Consider the following 17,268-nt stretch of genomic DNA (forward strand, 5'->3'; position numbering starts at 1 on the left):
GAGGATTTACAATACAGCGATGCAATATCTAAGCATAAGATAATTCCAGAAACATGTGATGCGATCATAGCTACATTGCAAGAAGAATATTTAAAGGTAGGTTTAAAGGTGCTTTTTAGTAAAACTAAACTTTTCGGTTACGTATTTACTATGTGCTAACAGTTATACATTATGGTTGAAAATTATCGTAAGCTTTTGAGATGTTTTAGAATTGAGCAATTGGGTTTCTGCAATTTTTAGTGACTGATTGTTCGTCTCCTGAGGAACATGAACTAATTGACCACTCACAGGATCTATCAAAAGGCTATGTGAAAAAGTATCATCATTAGCATTTGAATTATGAGCACTTTGAACATTTTCATTTTGAGAAAGCAATTGTATATTAACATTATGATTTACATCAATACGACTTTGACGAGAGAGGGAATTCATTCGTGCTTCAAACAAAACGTCGTTAATTAATTTCTCCGCAAAAATTTGTTGATCATTTGGTAAACTCTTTGAAATACCAGCCCATGATTTTGCTCTATGTTCCCACAGACCGCTGTCTGTCGGAATAGGTTCGCTGAGATGAGCATTGATTTTACTAAGAATATCTTCTCTTGGTCTCTTCTATTTATTACTATCACGAGATGCCGTAGTAGACACTGTTGAGGGTGCTGGTGATTGCGTTGACTCCGAAAATATATCAGAATCTACATCTTTATTTCTATTTATTCCTAATTCCTCATCGACAGGTCCCTGAAATAAAATATAAATATCTATTTTTGTTCTAGTTTCCTGAAACTGAAGAAGAATGGTTAGACATAGCAAAAACATTTGAAGAAAGGTGGCAGTTTCCTCATTGCTTAGGAGCTATAGACGGGAAACATGTAAAAATTGTGCCCCCAGCAAATAGTGGATCATACTACTTTAACTATGAAAAGGATTTCAGCGTTGTTTTATAAGCAATAGCAAATGCAAATTACGAATTTATAATGGTAGATATAGGAATTAATGGCCGAATATCTGATGGTGGAGCTATTAATAGAAGTATATTTTATGAGAAACTAAACACAGGATCCTTAAATATTCCTAGGGCAGCAAGGATAATGAATAGTGAAACTGTTTTGCCATACGTCTTCGTGGGGGATGATGCATTTTCTTTACGCCCAGATTTGATGAAACCTTACCCAGGTCCATACTTAAGTCCTCAACAAAGAATATTCAATTATAGACTATCAAGAGCCCGTCGTATTATTGAAAACGTTTTTGGTATCTTAGTCAATCGATTCCGAATATTCAAAACTTCAATCAATTTAGATGAAGTGTGGATATTGAAAATTTAGAAGATGGCAGCATAAGCACAGGTTACAGAGCCAACAACGAATTGTTAGATTTACAAATAACGAATCAAGGTCAAAGTCAAACCATGGCTAGATATGTTGGAGATCAATATATGCAATATTTCAATAAGGAGGGCAGTGTTTTGTGGCAAAACCGTTTCACTAATTTAAATACCTTTACATAATGTTATTTGATAACAATATGAATAAACAAGTATAGTATACGAGACCTAAAGCATAATCTGTATTTTTATTTCGCATCTTACCCGATCTTTGTTTCCTATTTTAATGTTAGTAATTGAACTTCTAGTCGTCTCTTGATCTTTCAAGAAGTTGAGTAAATCATAATACCATAATGATGGAGTAGGAATATCTTCCACAGACATTCCGGATTTCAAGCTTTTTTCAATCTTTTCGTGTTGTTTTCGCCAAACATCCCTCATATTTTTATTTTTTTTTATCACTAAATCTCGACCAGCGTTTGGCTCCACCTCCTTAAATTTTTCCACTAATATCTCATAGCTTTGTGACTTTAAATCTCTGTTTGAGTAATCTTTACTCTTAACCATCCATAATGAAGGTAATTCCCGGTATAATTCTATAAATTCAGTTACAAAAGCCCGAGAATATTTACGTAGGTCCGCCATTTTAAAATCGCTCACGCACGGCGTACACGTCCACACAGCAACGATGTCGCTGGCGACTGTTTGGCGACTATTGACTTTTCAGATTTACAGCGATTCGATCGCCGCATTGACAGCGACTATAAATAGCTGCTAATATTCACGTCCACACACAGATTTTGACATCGCCAGCGAGTCGCTATCGATTAAAGTCGCTGCCGTGTGGACCCTACTTTACATTCAGAAGCAACTTAAAAATTAGAAGCTTCTGATCACACTGTCCTAAATTGAGTTACTGAATCAGTTACCATTGAAAGCGCAACGAAAAAAAATTCAGTTCTTTACTATCCCAACCCCTGCTGACAAAAATTATCCCTGAAACATATTGGTCTATTCGGGAATATAAAATAAAATTTAGATACGTCGTCCACGCACGAAGAGACCGAAACCTTCCTAAATGCGATTCTAATTAGAGTTCTAAATGATTCAGTCTGTCAGAAACCATTCTTATTTCTGAATTTAGTATGCTTGCATGTTGAATGCGATTATACTTGTCTAAATTGAGTAACGACTAAATTCAAGTTAAATAGTAAGTATAAGAGGCGGGACCGCCTAAGTAGAAATTGAAATGAAATGTACAGATATTTGACATAAGTTTGAAATAGTAGTAATCAATAGTATATCGCGATTGGCCACGAAGTATAATCCGGCTAAGTTTGAACAGTTGCTTAAAACGTAGTCGATTTTGACCACCTCCGTTTTATTTATTTATTAAGAAAACTTACAGCTAACTATGTTGATAACTATAATCTATTTGTATAACTAAAAGCCATTAACTAGTTTTCAGATATATGATTCTAATTAGTTTTTAAAAGTACTAGAGAGTTACGCTATCTTATAATCTATTACATTAATACTATGTACCTATAGAATTAGTACTATATTATAATAACTACATTTTAAAATGACCAGCAAGAAGTTTACATTTAAAATATACTACATAAAACATAAATACAGTAAATAATAATATAATTAAAGTTTACATTGATTTTGTTGAATACTTTGAATACTTAGGGGAGAAAGTATGATTTGGTCATCAGATGCCGAATTGGGTACAACAACAATTGGAACACTAGGTTTAGTTAAAATGTGTTAATTTCGGGGTAAGCAAGGTAACAAGTTCATTAAATTTGATACTTGTACGGACGAAGGAGGAATTACGGCGATAGAAAGTTTTATAAATGGAGATATGAAAGGAGATTGGATTACGCAGCTGTTTTTTTAGGAACACATAACTTAATCTGACTTAGTAAAGGGGGAACATCTACTTTATCGTTAACTATTTTACTGAAGTATACTACTTATGTCAGAAATATTTCTACGCAGATTTAGTGGAAGAAAATGATTTTTTTACATTTAGCGTCATAGTTTTAAGGATGTATGTTACTTTTATACTGTAGGTATCTTAAAATTCGCTTTTGAATAGATTTAATTCTATAAATATATAAATTATAACTTGGGTTCCAGATTTCTGAGCAATATTCTTATTTGCTACGGACATAAGAGCAATACAGGACTTTAATCGGTTTAAGTGTTATAAACCTTCTACACGTTCTTATAAGACAACCAAGGGCTTTAGAGGCCTTGTTTATTATAAAATCTATATGTCAATTTTGGGTCCATGATAACACCTAAGTATTTCATTCTATTAGTAAACACAAGAACTTAATTTTTAAGATTGTAATTGAATTTAATCAGATTCGTTTTCCGAGAAAAGTTCATTGCAAAGCACTTAGAGACGTTCAGATCTAACTTATTAATTTTACAATAATTATCGAATCTATCCAAGTCTGCCTGTAAAAGATGACAGTCATCGAGTGATTGGACGTGCCTAAATATTTTTGTATCATTGGCATAGAGTAACAATTGTGAATGCGAGAAACATGATGAAATATCATTAAGGTATGGCCTCCGGTCCTCGACACTAACCTATGCGAAACATAGCGGCACAAGGCCGCTACTTCACGCCGGTATTCTGTGCGAATGTGGTAATTAACCTGCACGAGTCTGGCCCGATTGTGCTGACGTAAGACGGCAGCGTGACTCTCCCTCTTCTAAAAAGCCCTTAGTCGCCTCTTACGACACCCATGGGCCTGGAACTCTCTATTCTTTTTACGCCCCGGGGAAAGTACAGGGCCAATAGTGCTGTTAATAATATTAATAATATCGGAGATATTGTGATCTGTGATAAGTGAGGTAATCGTACTGGTTGCCATAACGTTTATATTTCTTGAAGAATTTACTTTTTTCTTTTAGTATTTTTATTAATGCAGAGCTCAAGGGGGGAAATGATTCAACGAGATTTGTTTATGAGGTACATACGTTTTACGGAGACTATTGATGGCTACATGGCTCACATGAACTTTAAAAATAGAACTGCTGTCAGCTATGAAGAGTTTTATGTAAAAAAAAAACTAATTAAAATAAATGCCATGTGACTTTCTAAGCAGCCAGTGTGAACTTAGCGCAAACTTCTTTGAGCGGAATAAGCCGCAACAATTACGCGGTGAGTTCTGATACTGATCTGTTATGTATCTGTAACGGAATTAAATTGATTGACGGAGTATCCGCCATGGACTCCATCATCTGATGAAATACCAGAGTCTCCCACTTTTAAAGATATCTAGAGCAGCCAAATTTGTCATAATATATCAAAGAGCGTAAACATTCCGAACAAAAATATAACTTTGATTTCACGAATTGTCCAAATTTGACAATTAATTTTAAATAGGTACTACTAATATTATTATATATTATCATATATAAATAGTTTAGATAAACAACTAGTTTTATTTTCCTCATATTCAAAATTAAAAGTAGAGTGTTTAACACATAACACAAAATAAATCAAGCTTTGGAGATCGATGTATCGGGTAGTGAATCGATTTGTACCTCAAATAACTTTTTACCAAACAAGGGAGTCGCTTGTTATTCCAATAACTTGATGATTCAATGAGATCCGTGAGATTATTTAATTTAGTTACAAGGGGCTATTTGAAAATTGTAAAACATAAAAAAATAGACTATCAGACAAAAACTGGCGCCTTAAATAAAGCGGGGGTTCGAAAGTTCAAAGGACTAGATTTCATGGCTCCAGTTATTATTCTCAGCTTTTGATTGGATAGAATCTAGTTTTCTTAGACCTGCTAAATTACAGGACTCTAACAAGAAGGTTCTGTAATCAAGCATACTCCGTACTGTAGCATTGTAAGGTAGCTTCAGGGAAAACGGATGTGCCCCCACCAAACACCAGAGAGGCATCTCATTAAATTAAGAAGCTTTTCACATTTAGGAACTACGTATTCACAATGAGCCATTCCTGTCAGTTTTGAATGTAAACCAACCAAAATTCGTGACTCCCAAAAACTTGACATGGTTATTAGTCAGTATTCGACGATTATCGTAAAATATGGAAATTGGAGGATGTAAATGTTGACGCGTGAAGATAACTACCGAACTTTTAAGAGGTCAAATGCTGAGACCATTTTCATCCATACTAAGTTTTAAACAATCTAAGGAATTTGATATTCGGCTACACAATGAACTAAATGTGTTACCAATGGCATATATTACTAAATCATCAGCCGATTCAAGCATGTTAATAGAGTTCGGAAGTGAAGATTCCAAGTCATGAGTATATAGGTTAAAAATCGGACTGAGTACAGATCATTGTGGAAGTCCTTTCCACACAAGTTTACTTTGATCCCGTTGTTGGTCAAGTTTTATTGTTCTACCTGACAGAAGGTTTATAATAAAGTTAGAATATCCGGAATAGCAAGTTTATTCATTTTATTTTGAAGAATACGGAGATTGACATTATCATAAGCTGATTGCAAGTCTAAAAGGACTGCAATAGCTGATTCATTACGTGTAAAAGCCAATCGTATATCTGTCGTAAAAGTACCCACACTATCCTATATATATTATAAAGTGCTTCCTGAATCCAAACTGTGATTCGGGTAGTATTCCGCGATTTTCAATGAACCATTCGATTTCTTACCAAATTCTCAGCAACTTTTGCGATTACAGGTGATAATGCTATTGGGCGATATGATGATGCTAGCCTCGGTGACTTGTCTGGTTTAAGAATGGTAATAATAATTTGCGATTTCCAAGAAGACGGAACATTGCCCGTTAGAATTATTCTATTTCTTAAATCGAAGTAATACTGAAGAGAAGCTTGACTAAGGTTTGCTAAAAAAGAATATGGAATACCATCTTCACCTGGGGCAGAGTCTTTGATCGAAGTTAAAGCACCTTATAGTTCTTGCATAGAGAAGGTAGAATCAATGATACATTGGTTTTGGAAGATGTACGAAGCAATATTACTACAACAAAGGTTGTGTTCCGGAACTAAAGGTGGAGCTAGACGATCGAGAAATGTTTCGCTTAAATTTGGAGCTAATGATATAGTACGAGTATCTTTGATACCATTTCTAGATCGTCTTATATTTTGACAAACAACAGATGGATTAACAAGAGGAGAAATGGAGCAATAGCAACAAGTAACATTGTCCTCATTGACATTACAAGAGTCACCAGTGTGTACAGAACCGCATTTGTAACATTTACATTTTGATCGGCATTGCAATTTCGTATGTCCAAATCGATAACAATTGAAACATTGTATAGTTGGGTATGTGTATAGCTCTACTGGTAAGGAATTTAAACAAACGAATATACTGTCCTGCAGGACCTGGCCATCGAATGTCAGAACAACATTTTGAGCTTTCCAGCCAGGAGAACCCTCCACTATAGGCTTATAATTTATTCGTCTAACCTTGAGAACCTTACCACAACCACTAGGCACTGATACATTTTCAATAACATGCTCAATTGATCAGTCTGAGGGCACTTCTCGTACAAAGCCCTTGCGCATTATTTGGAATGATGGAATAAATGCTTTCAAGTTCATCTTTTCTAAGTTGGAATTATCAATGAAGGTGTTAGCATTAGTAAAACTTAAGAAAGATAAAGACATTCTGTTGCTACCTATTTTATTTAATGAACCATTAATAATATTTCGAATATTATTTTTTAAGGAACCTGCCAAATGAAACAGGGTGTAGAGTGTCATTTGATGAATTTGTTTCTCTTTGTACGTGCACAATAAATGGAGCTATGTCATTTTTGTTGTACTTTATCCTTCCAATAGAAATGTAAGCTTTGGGATCTGAACCAATAGAGGGTATTGAGGGAATTATTGGATTATTTTCACTAGTGGTATGAGATGTTTCTAAAGGTTTATTAGCAATTTCTATTGAAGTATCACTAATTTAATTGCCTCCACAACGACATCCAGTCTCACCACCCACCGCCTGAGCGTGCTTCCTCTTTTTCATATTACAGGTTTTGCAAATTTTATGTTAATGAGATCTTTTGCGACTTGTACGCTTCCGATTAATTAGTTGTCGATACAGTAATAAAATTAGCCGCCGGGGGAACTATCTCAGCCCCCGGGGCGGTCAAGTCAGGCAGCTTGTTCATATTATGATATACATATAAACTTACCTGGACTCTAGCTGAACACTAAACTTAGTATATTAACACTAAATATAAATATAATTTACACTAATATTCTATACTAATACTGATAAAATCAAAAATAAAAAAATTCTGAACTCCACCACAGAGTCAGTTGCAGAGTTTAGTTATTAACTAATAGCAAAGAATATATAATAGTACAAGCAATTTAATATATAATGGTAATAATCACTCAATATTATCGTCACCCATCAGAAGACTAGTGTCATTATTCTAAGATATATCTAGTGATCTGTGGTTTAGTTAACTGTCAGTGTCACAGTCACTTGAAAGTTGAAACTCTCAATATCATAATAATAATTATTCATTTTCCTAATCATTTCATTTGTCTAATCGTCTTCATTTTGAGTAGTGTAAGGTAGTTCAGTTAATTCTTTATTCTATAATCATTATTGTAAAGTGGCTACAAACTTCACCGTGAACTCTTTAGATATCCATTAAAGTCTAATTTGCATTGAAAAGATTCAATATGTTACATTTCAAATTCCATTTGTTTTGTGCGATTCTTTGTGGCGTGACAATATTAGGTGAGTACCTACCTACTTGGAAAAGTTTCTCGCAAGAATTATCGGCAGTCCATTTCTATTGTTGTTTTAACACGAGTTACCTACTCGATTGTCGATTCGTTTTTTGCGCTTTGTCAACACTCGATACAATAAGATTTTATGCAATCGATTTAAATGTTTCTAGAAATGTATGAAATATCTTGGATGCCGAATATGTATCATCGCTTTAATTGCAGGTCCCGGTTATGTTACTAGCGATACGATACCTGTAGATGTGAAGACTACTCTAGCAGCAACAGCCGACCCTACATCAACACCAAAACCCGACCCTACATCAACACCAAAACCCGACCCCACACCAGCACCAAGCCCCAACCCCACACCAGCACCAAGCCCCAACCCCACACCTGCCCCAACACCAGCACCCACACCTGCTCCAAACCCAGCGCCCACACCTGCTCCAACCCCAGCACCTACTCCCACACCAACCCCAGCACCAACTCCTGCACCAACCCCAGCACCCACTCCTGCACCAACCCCAGCACCCAAACCTGCACCAACCCCAGAACCCACACCGGCACCAACCCCAGCACCTAAGCCTGTGCCACCCCCACACTCAGGAAAATGGGCATTCATGGACAAAACAACCAATGTAACATGTATTGTTGTCCAGTTTGCAGCTCAACTTAGAGTCACCTACTTCAAGACTAACAGCAGTAAGTTTTAGTATTTAATATTAACACTATGTTTTATTCACCTCTTGAAGAGTTTTGGGACTGAACTAATAATGATAAGTGTTACAGCATCAGACTTTTGGAAATGAATGAGGAAAGTTTGAAATTAAATGACATAGTATAGAAAATGTTATTAAGTTATTAAGTGCTTGCATACACACTCGAAACTTTTTAATATACAATGTAGCAATGTAATTTATCCTCAACTCCTGAGCACTAGGCCAGTGCGACTGGCATACACTATTTAGTCCTGCATCCGCTGCAGTGCTCATGCATTGTCTTGACTTGCTAGTTGTACCTCGAGATGCCAATCAATCACAGAATTCAATCAAAAATATTGATTGCCACTGCATTGTAATGGGTGGGGTGCTATCACCTACCATTTTCACTTTTTCATTGTATCCAAAATTAAAAATCTGGTAATTCTTTTAATTCATTGTTATATTTTATTGCAAGTAGACTTTTGGAAGTTCTTTGTCTGAAACCAATCTAACAGTATTTAATATTGTTGTGTTTATTATTATAAGTTTGTGTGCTTCCTCTTGCGTCCCCTACCCCATTATGTTAAATAAGACAACATTTGGTAGGTTAAATTATGAAATTCTAGGATGAGGACATTATGATAGTAAACATTTTTGATTTTTTTTTATGAATCAGTAAATAAATTGATAATAATCTCTAATTGATAATAATTTCAAAGCATTCATATTATTTTATACAATAAAACATGAAGTTGGCATTAAAATTAGTGGAGAGAATTATCTGTAGACTAACCCCCTTATTCATAATAGTCTGCTAACTTAAAGCATTGCTAATTCACACTCTGTCTTCTTCTATTGACCTAAGTCAGAATGAGAAAAAACACTCCTAAGTGGCTGTTTAAAGTTAGCAGACCATTATGAATAAGGGGGTGTATGTTTACAGTATATCAAATTTTAATATTTTGAGGATATGTTTTTTTTTTTATTTATTTTACACACAAAAAAAAAGTATTTTACAATTTACTTAAATTTAAGTACAAATATAAACCCATTCGGATTTTACCATGTACTACACTCGTCACATGTTATAAATAACTAAGAGAAAACTAAGAATATACTATATGACATAATATCAGTACTTCAAATTAGTTTACATACATTACAAATTAGTTACAATATGACTTCAAAGCATTTATTACAATTAATAACCACATACTTATTTACAAGTGTTGTGTGTTACAATTATGTTAATAAAAGGTATTATTTTTTAAATTCATTAATAAGTCATAAGATACCTTGGGAGTATAAAAAGTTAATTAGAATCTATACTTATATTATAAAGCTGCAGTGTTTGTTTGTTTGAACGCGCTAATCTCTGGTACTACTGGTCCGATTTGAATGATTCTTTCAGTGTTGGGTCCATTTATCGAGGAAGGCTATAGGCTGTTTTTTTTTTTTCAAAATTAGGGATCCGTAGTAAAATTGCTATTTTGTAACACAAGGTGTAAAATGGAAAACCTATTTTTGCGTGTGCTGCAAAAACTATTGACAATAGAACAAAATGATGTACAATATATATATAGGCAATATTTTATTACTTATAAAACTATCGCGTGAATTATACTTTATATGGCAAAACAACGTTTGCCGGGTCAGCTAGTGTGTTATATATTTAATTTTATTATTATTACTCACACTGCTTAGCCAGAACACACACATTCTAGCCAGAAATGATTCATTTAGTTAACGATATATCTGTAGTTCTTATCACATTTGCAGATGTTTAAATGAGTAATTATATTCTGTAAATTGATTGTGTGTGTAACAAATTGTTGCTTAGGTATGGTACTTTGTCTATGGTGTTCGCTCATTAGGTGCTCTCCCCCTGTAAATTGGAGCCTCAATGCTTTAGACTTTACGGAATTGCGGTTATGTACTTCAGCTATGCTACTTTTGTTTTGAAATATGTTTCATGTTACTTAAACATTGAAGGTGAGCTTTCTTCAACTTGTTGAGTATGTGTCCTATTGTCTATTTAATATTATATACATTTATGAATTCTACAGGAATGGAAAAATCTATATTCCTTTTATCTTGTTCGGAATCTTTGTGTGCATTGTAATAAATATATATTCTGTGTGGTGATGGGTGTTTTTGTGTATTTGGTTTGTATGTTAGGTTAGAGATGAATGTGATTTATTATTATATATATATATAAATTTCGCATGTCACAATGCTAGTTGCCATGCCATACTCTTTTGAAACGGTTTGTATATCTTCATGAAATCTTATATGTATACTTATATGGTTGGTTGTAATCTATTTTTTTTACCCCAAAACTTTGTTTCATTGCAAGTTGTCTATAATTTACAGGCAATATATGGCAATAAAACATTCTTCAGGTAGTTAATATATATATATATATATATATATATATACTAGCTGACCCAGCAAATGTTGTATTGCCGATATTAAAATCGCGATACAAAAGTAACTGTTGATCGTAGATGGGTGAAAATTTGAAGTTGTATGTATTTTTTAATGCTGACTCATAATCAATCATATTAAAAAAAATGTCAAAAAAATTTCGTGTGGACCACCGTTTACATTTAGGGGGATGAAAAATAGATGTTGTCTGATTCTCAGAGACCCAATATGCACTCAAAATATCATGAGAATCGGTCAAGCCGTTTCGGAGGAGTTCAAAGTTTAACACCATAACACGAGAAATTTATATATTAGATATATTTAGCTTTTTCGGTATAGCAACACAGTCTTAAATCCATCTTATAGATTTTTGAAGAAATACTTAAATGTTCTCTGGGTCGGATATTAAACACTATCATATGTCAATAACAATGAAATCTATTACATAATGAGCCAAGGCATTGCAAAACTCAGTCTTTGCCTGAGGGTCTATCTTACAGCAGCTTTACTGGCCATAGTATGTTTGACGTAAATATTACCTGGTAATTGATAACAAATATGAAAAATTGTGTTCAAAATTAGTTTTAAAACTTATATATAAAATTCTCGCGTCGCGGTGTTTGTAGTTAAACTCCTTCGAAACGGCTTGACCGATTCTCATGAAATATTGAGTGCATATTGGGTAGGTCTGAGAATCGGCCAACATCTATTTTTCATCCCCCTTAATGTTAAGGGTGGTCCACAAGGTTTTTTTTTTTAATTTTTTGACATTTTTTTTTAAATTTGATTGATTATGAGTCAGCATTAAAAAATACATACAACTTCAAATTTTCACCCATCTACGTTCAACAGTTACTTTTGTATCGCGATTTTTATATCAGTAATACAACGTTTGCTGGGTCAGCTAGTAATTTATAAAATGGCTAGTTTGTATAAAATGGTAAAACCTTTAAACCTCATGTTCGCAATATTGCAGTTAATTCTGGCGTAACACTCCACTCTTAAGCCATTACAATATCCTAATCCAAGCACTTAACAAAAACCCTGCACATGCTACCCAGTAGAGCTAAGTAGCGGACATTTACGCATCCTAAACAGGAACGCTAACGGGGTATCTACTGCAGACTAAACAACCACCTCTCAGTTCAAGGCCACAGAGATTGCAGAGCGTGTACATTCTGTAATAGTGCAGATGACAGCCCTAATGAATGTAGTCTTTTATTGCGCAAACGTACCATCTTTTTGGGAAGACAAATTCTTCAACCACTTGAGGTTACGTCAGCTTATTGCAAAATATATATAATATGAAGTTTCCCAATAGGTCGCAGTGAAACAGGGCTACTGTGAATAAATAAAAAATTTATACGGAAAATGTAAATGTCTGTTCCGGCACGTGATGATATCCATTATATTTTATCAATTATTGTAATTAGTTTAAGTTGGTAAGCGATAAGCTGGTTTGTGCCTTATCGGGCTTGAACAGTATTCATAATTTGTATATTTAACGAGTTAATTACATGTGTTGTGTATAGTTCGATTGCTAAGAGAGATAGTTTCGAATTAAAGTTATTTTTATTTTCTAAAATTTTTATAATTTCATTTTAATTTACTCCATGAGTAGTATATAAAACACTGTATTCGGGAGAAAGTGTGATTCCTCTAGCCCAAGGTTAGGCGATAACGACCCCTTGTGGGCGTTTGAGACTTTCGGGGGGGCAGAAGAAGACCCAGAGAAAATTAGGGGGCAAGGAGATGGCGCAGATGGGGCGTGGGTAGATTAAAAAATATAGTCTAAAAAGGCAAAAAAATACACTCTCATCACGTACTTAAGTAAAATAAAAAAACATATTCTCAAAGTGGGCGGTGAGCAAAATAAGGTTGAGAAACTATGCTCTAGCCAATAACACTGCAAATTTCACACTCGCAGGGATAACTGACATTATCTACTATAACGGCTGTTGAAAACAGCATAACATAACCTATCTAACCTTAGTTTAACTTACTAGACGTAGACAAATCTATCCTTTTACGCTTCCTTACATTTCAATAACCTATTGACAGATAGCATTGGACTATAACTATATTGGACATAACAATGGATAGATAAGATCTTGTCATTAAAGGGTGACAGCAATGTATCCGTAAGTTAAACTAAGGATAGGTAGGTTATTGAAAACGGCCGTAAATCAATTGATTTTGTTGCGCGCGTGTCCGTCACGGTCTGAGAGTACTTACTAGCACGCATCGTAAATCGTAATTCTTAGTGCGGGTCGCGGTTTAATAAATACAGGCCAGCTCCTCTGTTTTGTCGCTAAATACCTACAACGCTATCTCGACGTCTATTCGCTAAAAATATGCAAGGGTTGTCACATTGCATAAGATCACAGCCATTAACAGAAAAGTTGGCACAAAGATCAAAACTTTATAAGTTTAATAACAATGAAAAAGTGTTTTAATACGTCGAGTCAGCCTTATTATGAAGTATTGATGTGTTGTTTAACCTGATTCCTGCAGCCGAATTCCACCTTCGCACGACACGCCACAAGTTAGGATATCATCCTCACCATCTGGATGTGTGGCGGTCCTCCACAGTGCGGTTTTCAAGGAGCTTTCTACCACGTACTACAAAGCTGTGGAATGAGCTTCTTTGTGCGGTTTTTCCGGGACGATACTACATGCGTACGTTCAAAAAAAGCGCGTACATCTTCCTTAAAGGCCGGCAACGCTCCTATGATTCCTCTGGTGTTGCAAGAGATTGTGGGCGGCGGTGATCACTTAACAACAGGTGTCCTCCTACTCGTTTGTCCTCCTATTCCATAAAAAAAAAAAATTGATGTGTAAGTAGTAACAGCCCTCCAGTGACGTGTGCGTCGCGGACTTGCCTCACTGCAAGAAATACAGATCACCATATTCGGTGTTGTATCGCACCGAATGCTCTCTTTCTTCGTTCAGGTACTGGAGGTCTACTCCCAACGATATATTCGGAACGATACGATAATACCCCGAATATATCGCACCTACCCTACTCTAATAAATGTTCGTATTGCATATCGTTTATCGTAACAGCATCGTAGCCATAGACTAATATTATGATTTTTTACGATGTTAGAGTGAATGAATTATGCGGAAACCTTGAAAAAGTAAATATTATCTGTCTCTGGACTCTGCACCACCCATTTGCATCATTTACACACAAAGTAAATATTCAAAAATTATGTAATGAATATAATATGACCATTTTAAATTGAAAAAATAATACAAAACTTGCGGATACTAAAATGTAAACAAACGTAACTCGACCCTTCTCGTCGACTTCCTATTTCTCAGGCGGCCATTTGCATTACTTTCTACGCATAAACGATCAACAAAATGACTTAAATTACTTGGTAGTATAAAAATCCTGTTGTATATTGTATGGCAAATATATATCTATACAACTTCAAACGATAATAGCAACGACAGCCTAGAAGGTGTCGTTGAGATTATCGTAAAGACGAATATTCGAATTTGTCAAATTCGAATATTCGTCTCTGACATTTTCAACTAACGGTAGGGTTGGGACCGATAATATCGAAAAATGTTTCATTCGTTCAATCATCGTTTCGACATTCAATACGATGTAACTAATAGTAATTTGATTCGACACGACTAATGCCACGGTATATCGAATATCGATTTTAGGAGTAGGCCCCCAGATTCCCGTACGCCCGTTGGTACCTATTAAATTCTAGAAGTCTTGCGATCATTCCATGTTAGACGTGACAATATGCATGAAAGGTATGACTCGGTCATTGATATATTATATACAAAAACGTGGTAGTCTGTGGCCTAAAAATGTATAATCGTTATTGACTAACGGCCATTTTCAATAATCTATATCTATCCTTAGTTTAACTTACTAGATGTAGACAAATCCATTCTATTACGCTTACTTACATTTCAATAACCTATTGACAGATAGCATTGGACTATAACTATGGATAGATAAGATCTTGTCAATAAACGGTGACCGCAATGTATCCGTAAGTTAAACTAAGGATAGATAGGTTATTGAAAACGGCCGACTTATTGACGGATAAAACAAATTCAATATGTCGGAGCCGAAACACGCGTTTAATTAGCAAAGCATAAGTTTAGGATTTTTTTTTTCAATTGCGAAAACATAACTGTAAAATATTCGATTCAAAAATCATTATATATTTCTTCAATAAAATTTTTGTTTGTACTTTAGCAAAAAACAGGAAGTTAAAGACAACCAGTTTCGTATGCGTCATATTGCGGTCGATCGGTGCAGTAAGAACAGGCACAATTTGACGAAAAGGTGCGATCTGAATCATCAAAGTCTTTGTTTGTAATATTACATTCTTTACACAAGAAATATTGTATCGCCATATTTTTACTTTGACACAAGCGTAGAATGTTGGCTTTCTGTGAAATAGCTGTCGAAATTCATTAAGAATTTTCTTTCTGTACCTATCAGTTTACGTTTTTTGGAAAAATGTCACTAACCTACTATTATTACATCTATTTCTATAATAGCTTAGAGCTGTTTTCTAAAGGTACCGACAGACGGAGTGATTTTTAAGATGTTTCTAGTATGGGTAGGTATCCTCTAAATTTACAATTTACCTGTACAATTGTTAATTATTTAGCCAAAAGTTGGTACTTCGGTACGAATGTATTCTAAATAAATAAACAAAAAATACCTACCCATTGAAACAAAGATACACTTAGGTAATGCATTAAGGGTTTGTGCAAAAAACTGCGATGCGACGCGATGCGAATTCGCAACGCAGAAAATTACGACACGAATTGCTGCGATGCGATTTCGTGCGGCAAGGCGTCTCCCAGGGTGACCATTCCTTCGACGACCGTTAACCTTACTAAACGTATTTTGAATTGAAAACTAGGTCGTGACATGGATTGTAAAAAGAAGTGTTTACATGTATTATTGCTTAGGAGATACAGGAAAAAGAAACAAAGAAGATTTTGGGTTCATCCATTTATCCATCGCAGGAATGCGCGATGCGAATCAATTCGCAAGTTCTTGCGATGCGTAGAGAGGGAGCTCGCAGATTTTTGCGATGCGACGTCGCATCGCAGTTTTGTGTACAAGCCCTAAGTAAAGACTTAAGTTCACAGAAACATGACGAAAGCAAAATTTAATGCAGAAATGTGAGACCTCACTGTTGTCTTATTTGATGTGAAGTAATTGTCTTAAGAAATACAATTATTTTTCTTCACCATTTGAAAAGTGCAGTAACTCAGAATTAAAAATAGTTCATTCTTGCTGCCAAAAATTATTTTTTGTGAGCTTGTTGGCAGTGCGCACGAAAATCATTAGACCTCTTTTCTGCTCTGAGGCATTTATCCTCCGAATAAAAGGTAATCTGACTTATGGCCGGTCTCACTAATCTATCTACAGTCGGTTACCTACTAGAGTTTATCGGTTACTTCCAAACTATCTGTTACTGCCGCCTCAATAGCAAAATTCTCGCAAGGCAACTACAGTTAGAGACAGATAGGTCTTTGGTAAACGTCTGCCTAATTCTTCTGCTTGATATGATTGCCAAACACAAAGTAATCACAATAAAGTCAACGAATGCGACTAATAATAAATTAAAAGACACAGTACCAAATATCCGGTATATATCCTCATACAATTCATTATCAATGTCATCACTAAACAAATCAATTCAAAGTAATCTTTTTAATAGAGAAGATAATCGCCCGAATTCGAAAGATACAAAAAAATAAACTAAAGTGTCAAAATGTTATTGAAACGATATACGTTTTTTTATATAGCTCTACCTATGGTGAGCGGTAAGCTCTCTTAACGGTAGATCAAAGTTGAAGATATAAATTTCTATCTATCTTTGTTTATTGAAACGCAAATATGCGGCTACAGCTATTTATTGTAGCTAATTTAACAAACTGTTAAAGATAATTTGGTTATTGAGACCGGCTATTACAAATAGTCAATACAATAAAAGCTCCTTATTCGCGCTTCCTTCATTCGCGTTTTCACTATTCGCGTATTAAAAAAATGTGACTCAATTCCTATATGT

At 34.9% G+C, this 17,268-nt stretch overlaps 1 protein-coding gene across 2 annotated transcripts in view; it reads left to right on the forward strand.

The window, feature by feature from the left end:
* The first annotated feature begins 7,851 nt into the window (after positions 1 to 7,851).
* The window catches only part of LOC126979913 (uncharacterized), a 29,869-nt gene continuing 20,452 nt past the window's right edge, over positions 7,852 to 17,268 (forward strand). The window contains exons 1-3 of one of the 2 annotated variants that reach the window (XM_050829507.1): positions 7,852 to 8,079; positions 8,295 to 8,384; positions 8,433 to 8,774. In XM_050829507.1, the coding sequence (XP_050685464.1) occupies positions 8,022 to 8,079; positions 8,295 to 8,384; positions 8,433 to 8,774 (490 nt within the window). In that variant the 5' untranslated portion in view covers positions 7,852 to 8,021. Of the gene's footprint in view, positions 8,080 to 8,294; positions 8,775 to 17,268 lie in introns of both variants that reach the window. The other variant, XM_050829505.1, reaches the window with a different exon arrangement.

The sequence above is a fragment of the Leptidea sinapis genome, chromosome 4, assembly GCF_905404315.1.
Source record: "Leptidea sinapis chromosome 4, ilLepSina1.1, whole genome shotgun sequence".
Classification (NCBI taxonomy): domain Eukaryota; kingdom Metazoa; phylum Arthropoda; class Insecta; order Lepidoptera; family Pieridae; genus Leptidea; species Leptidea sinapis.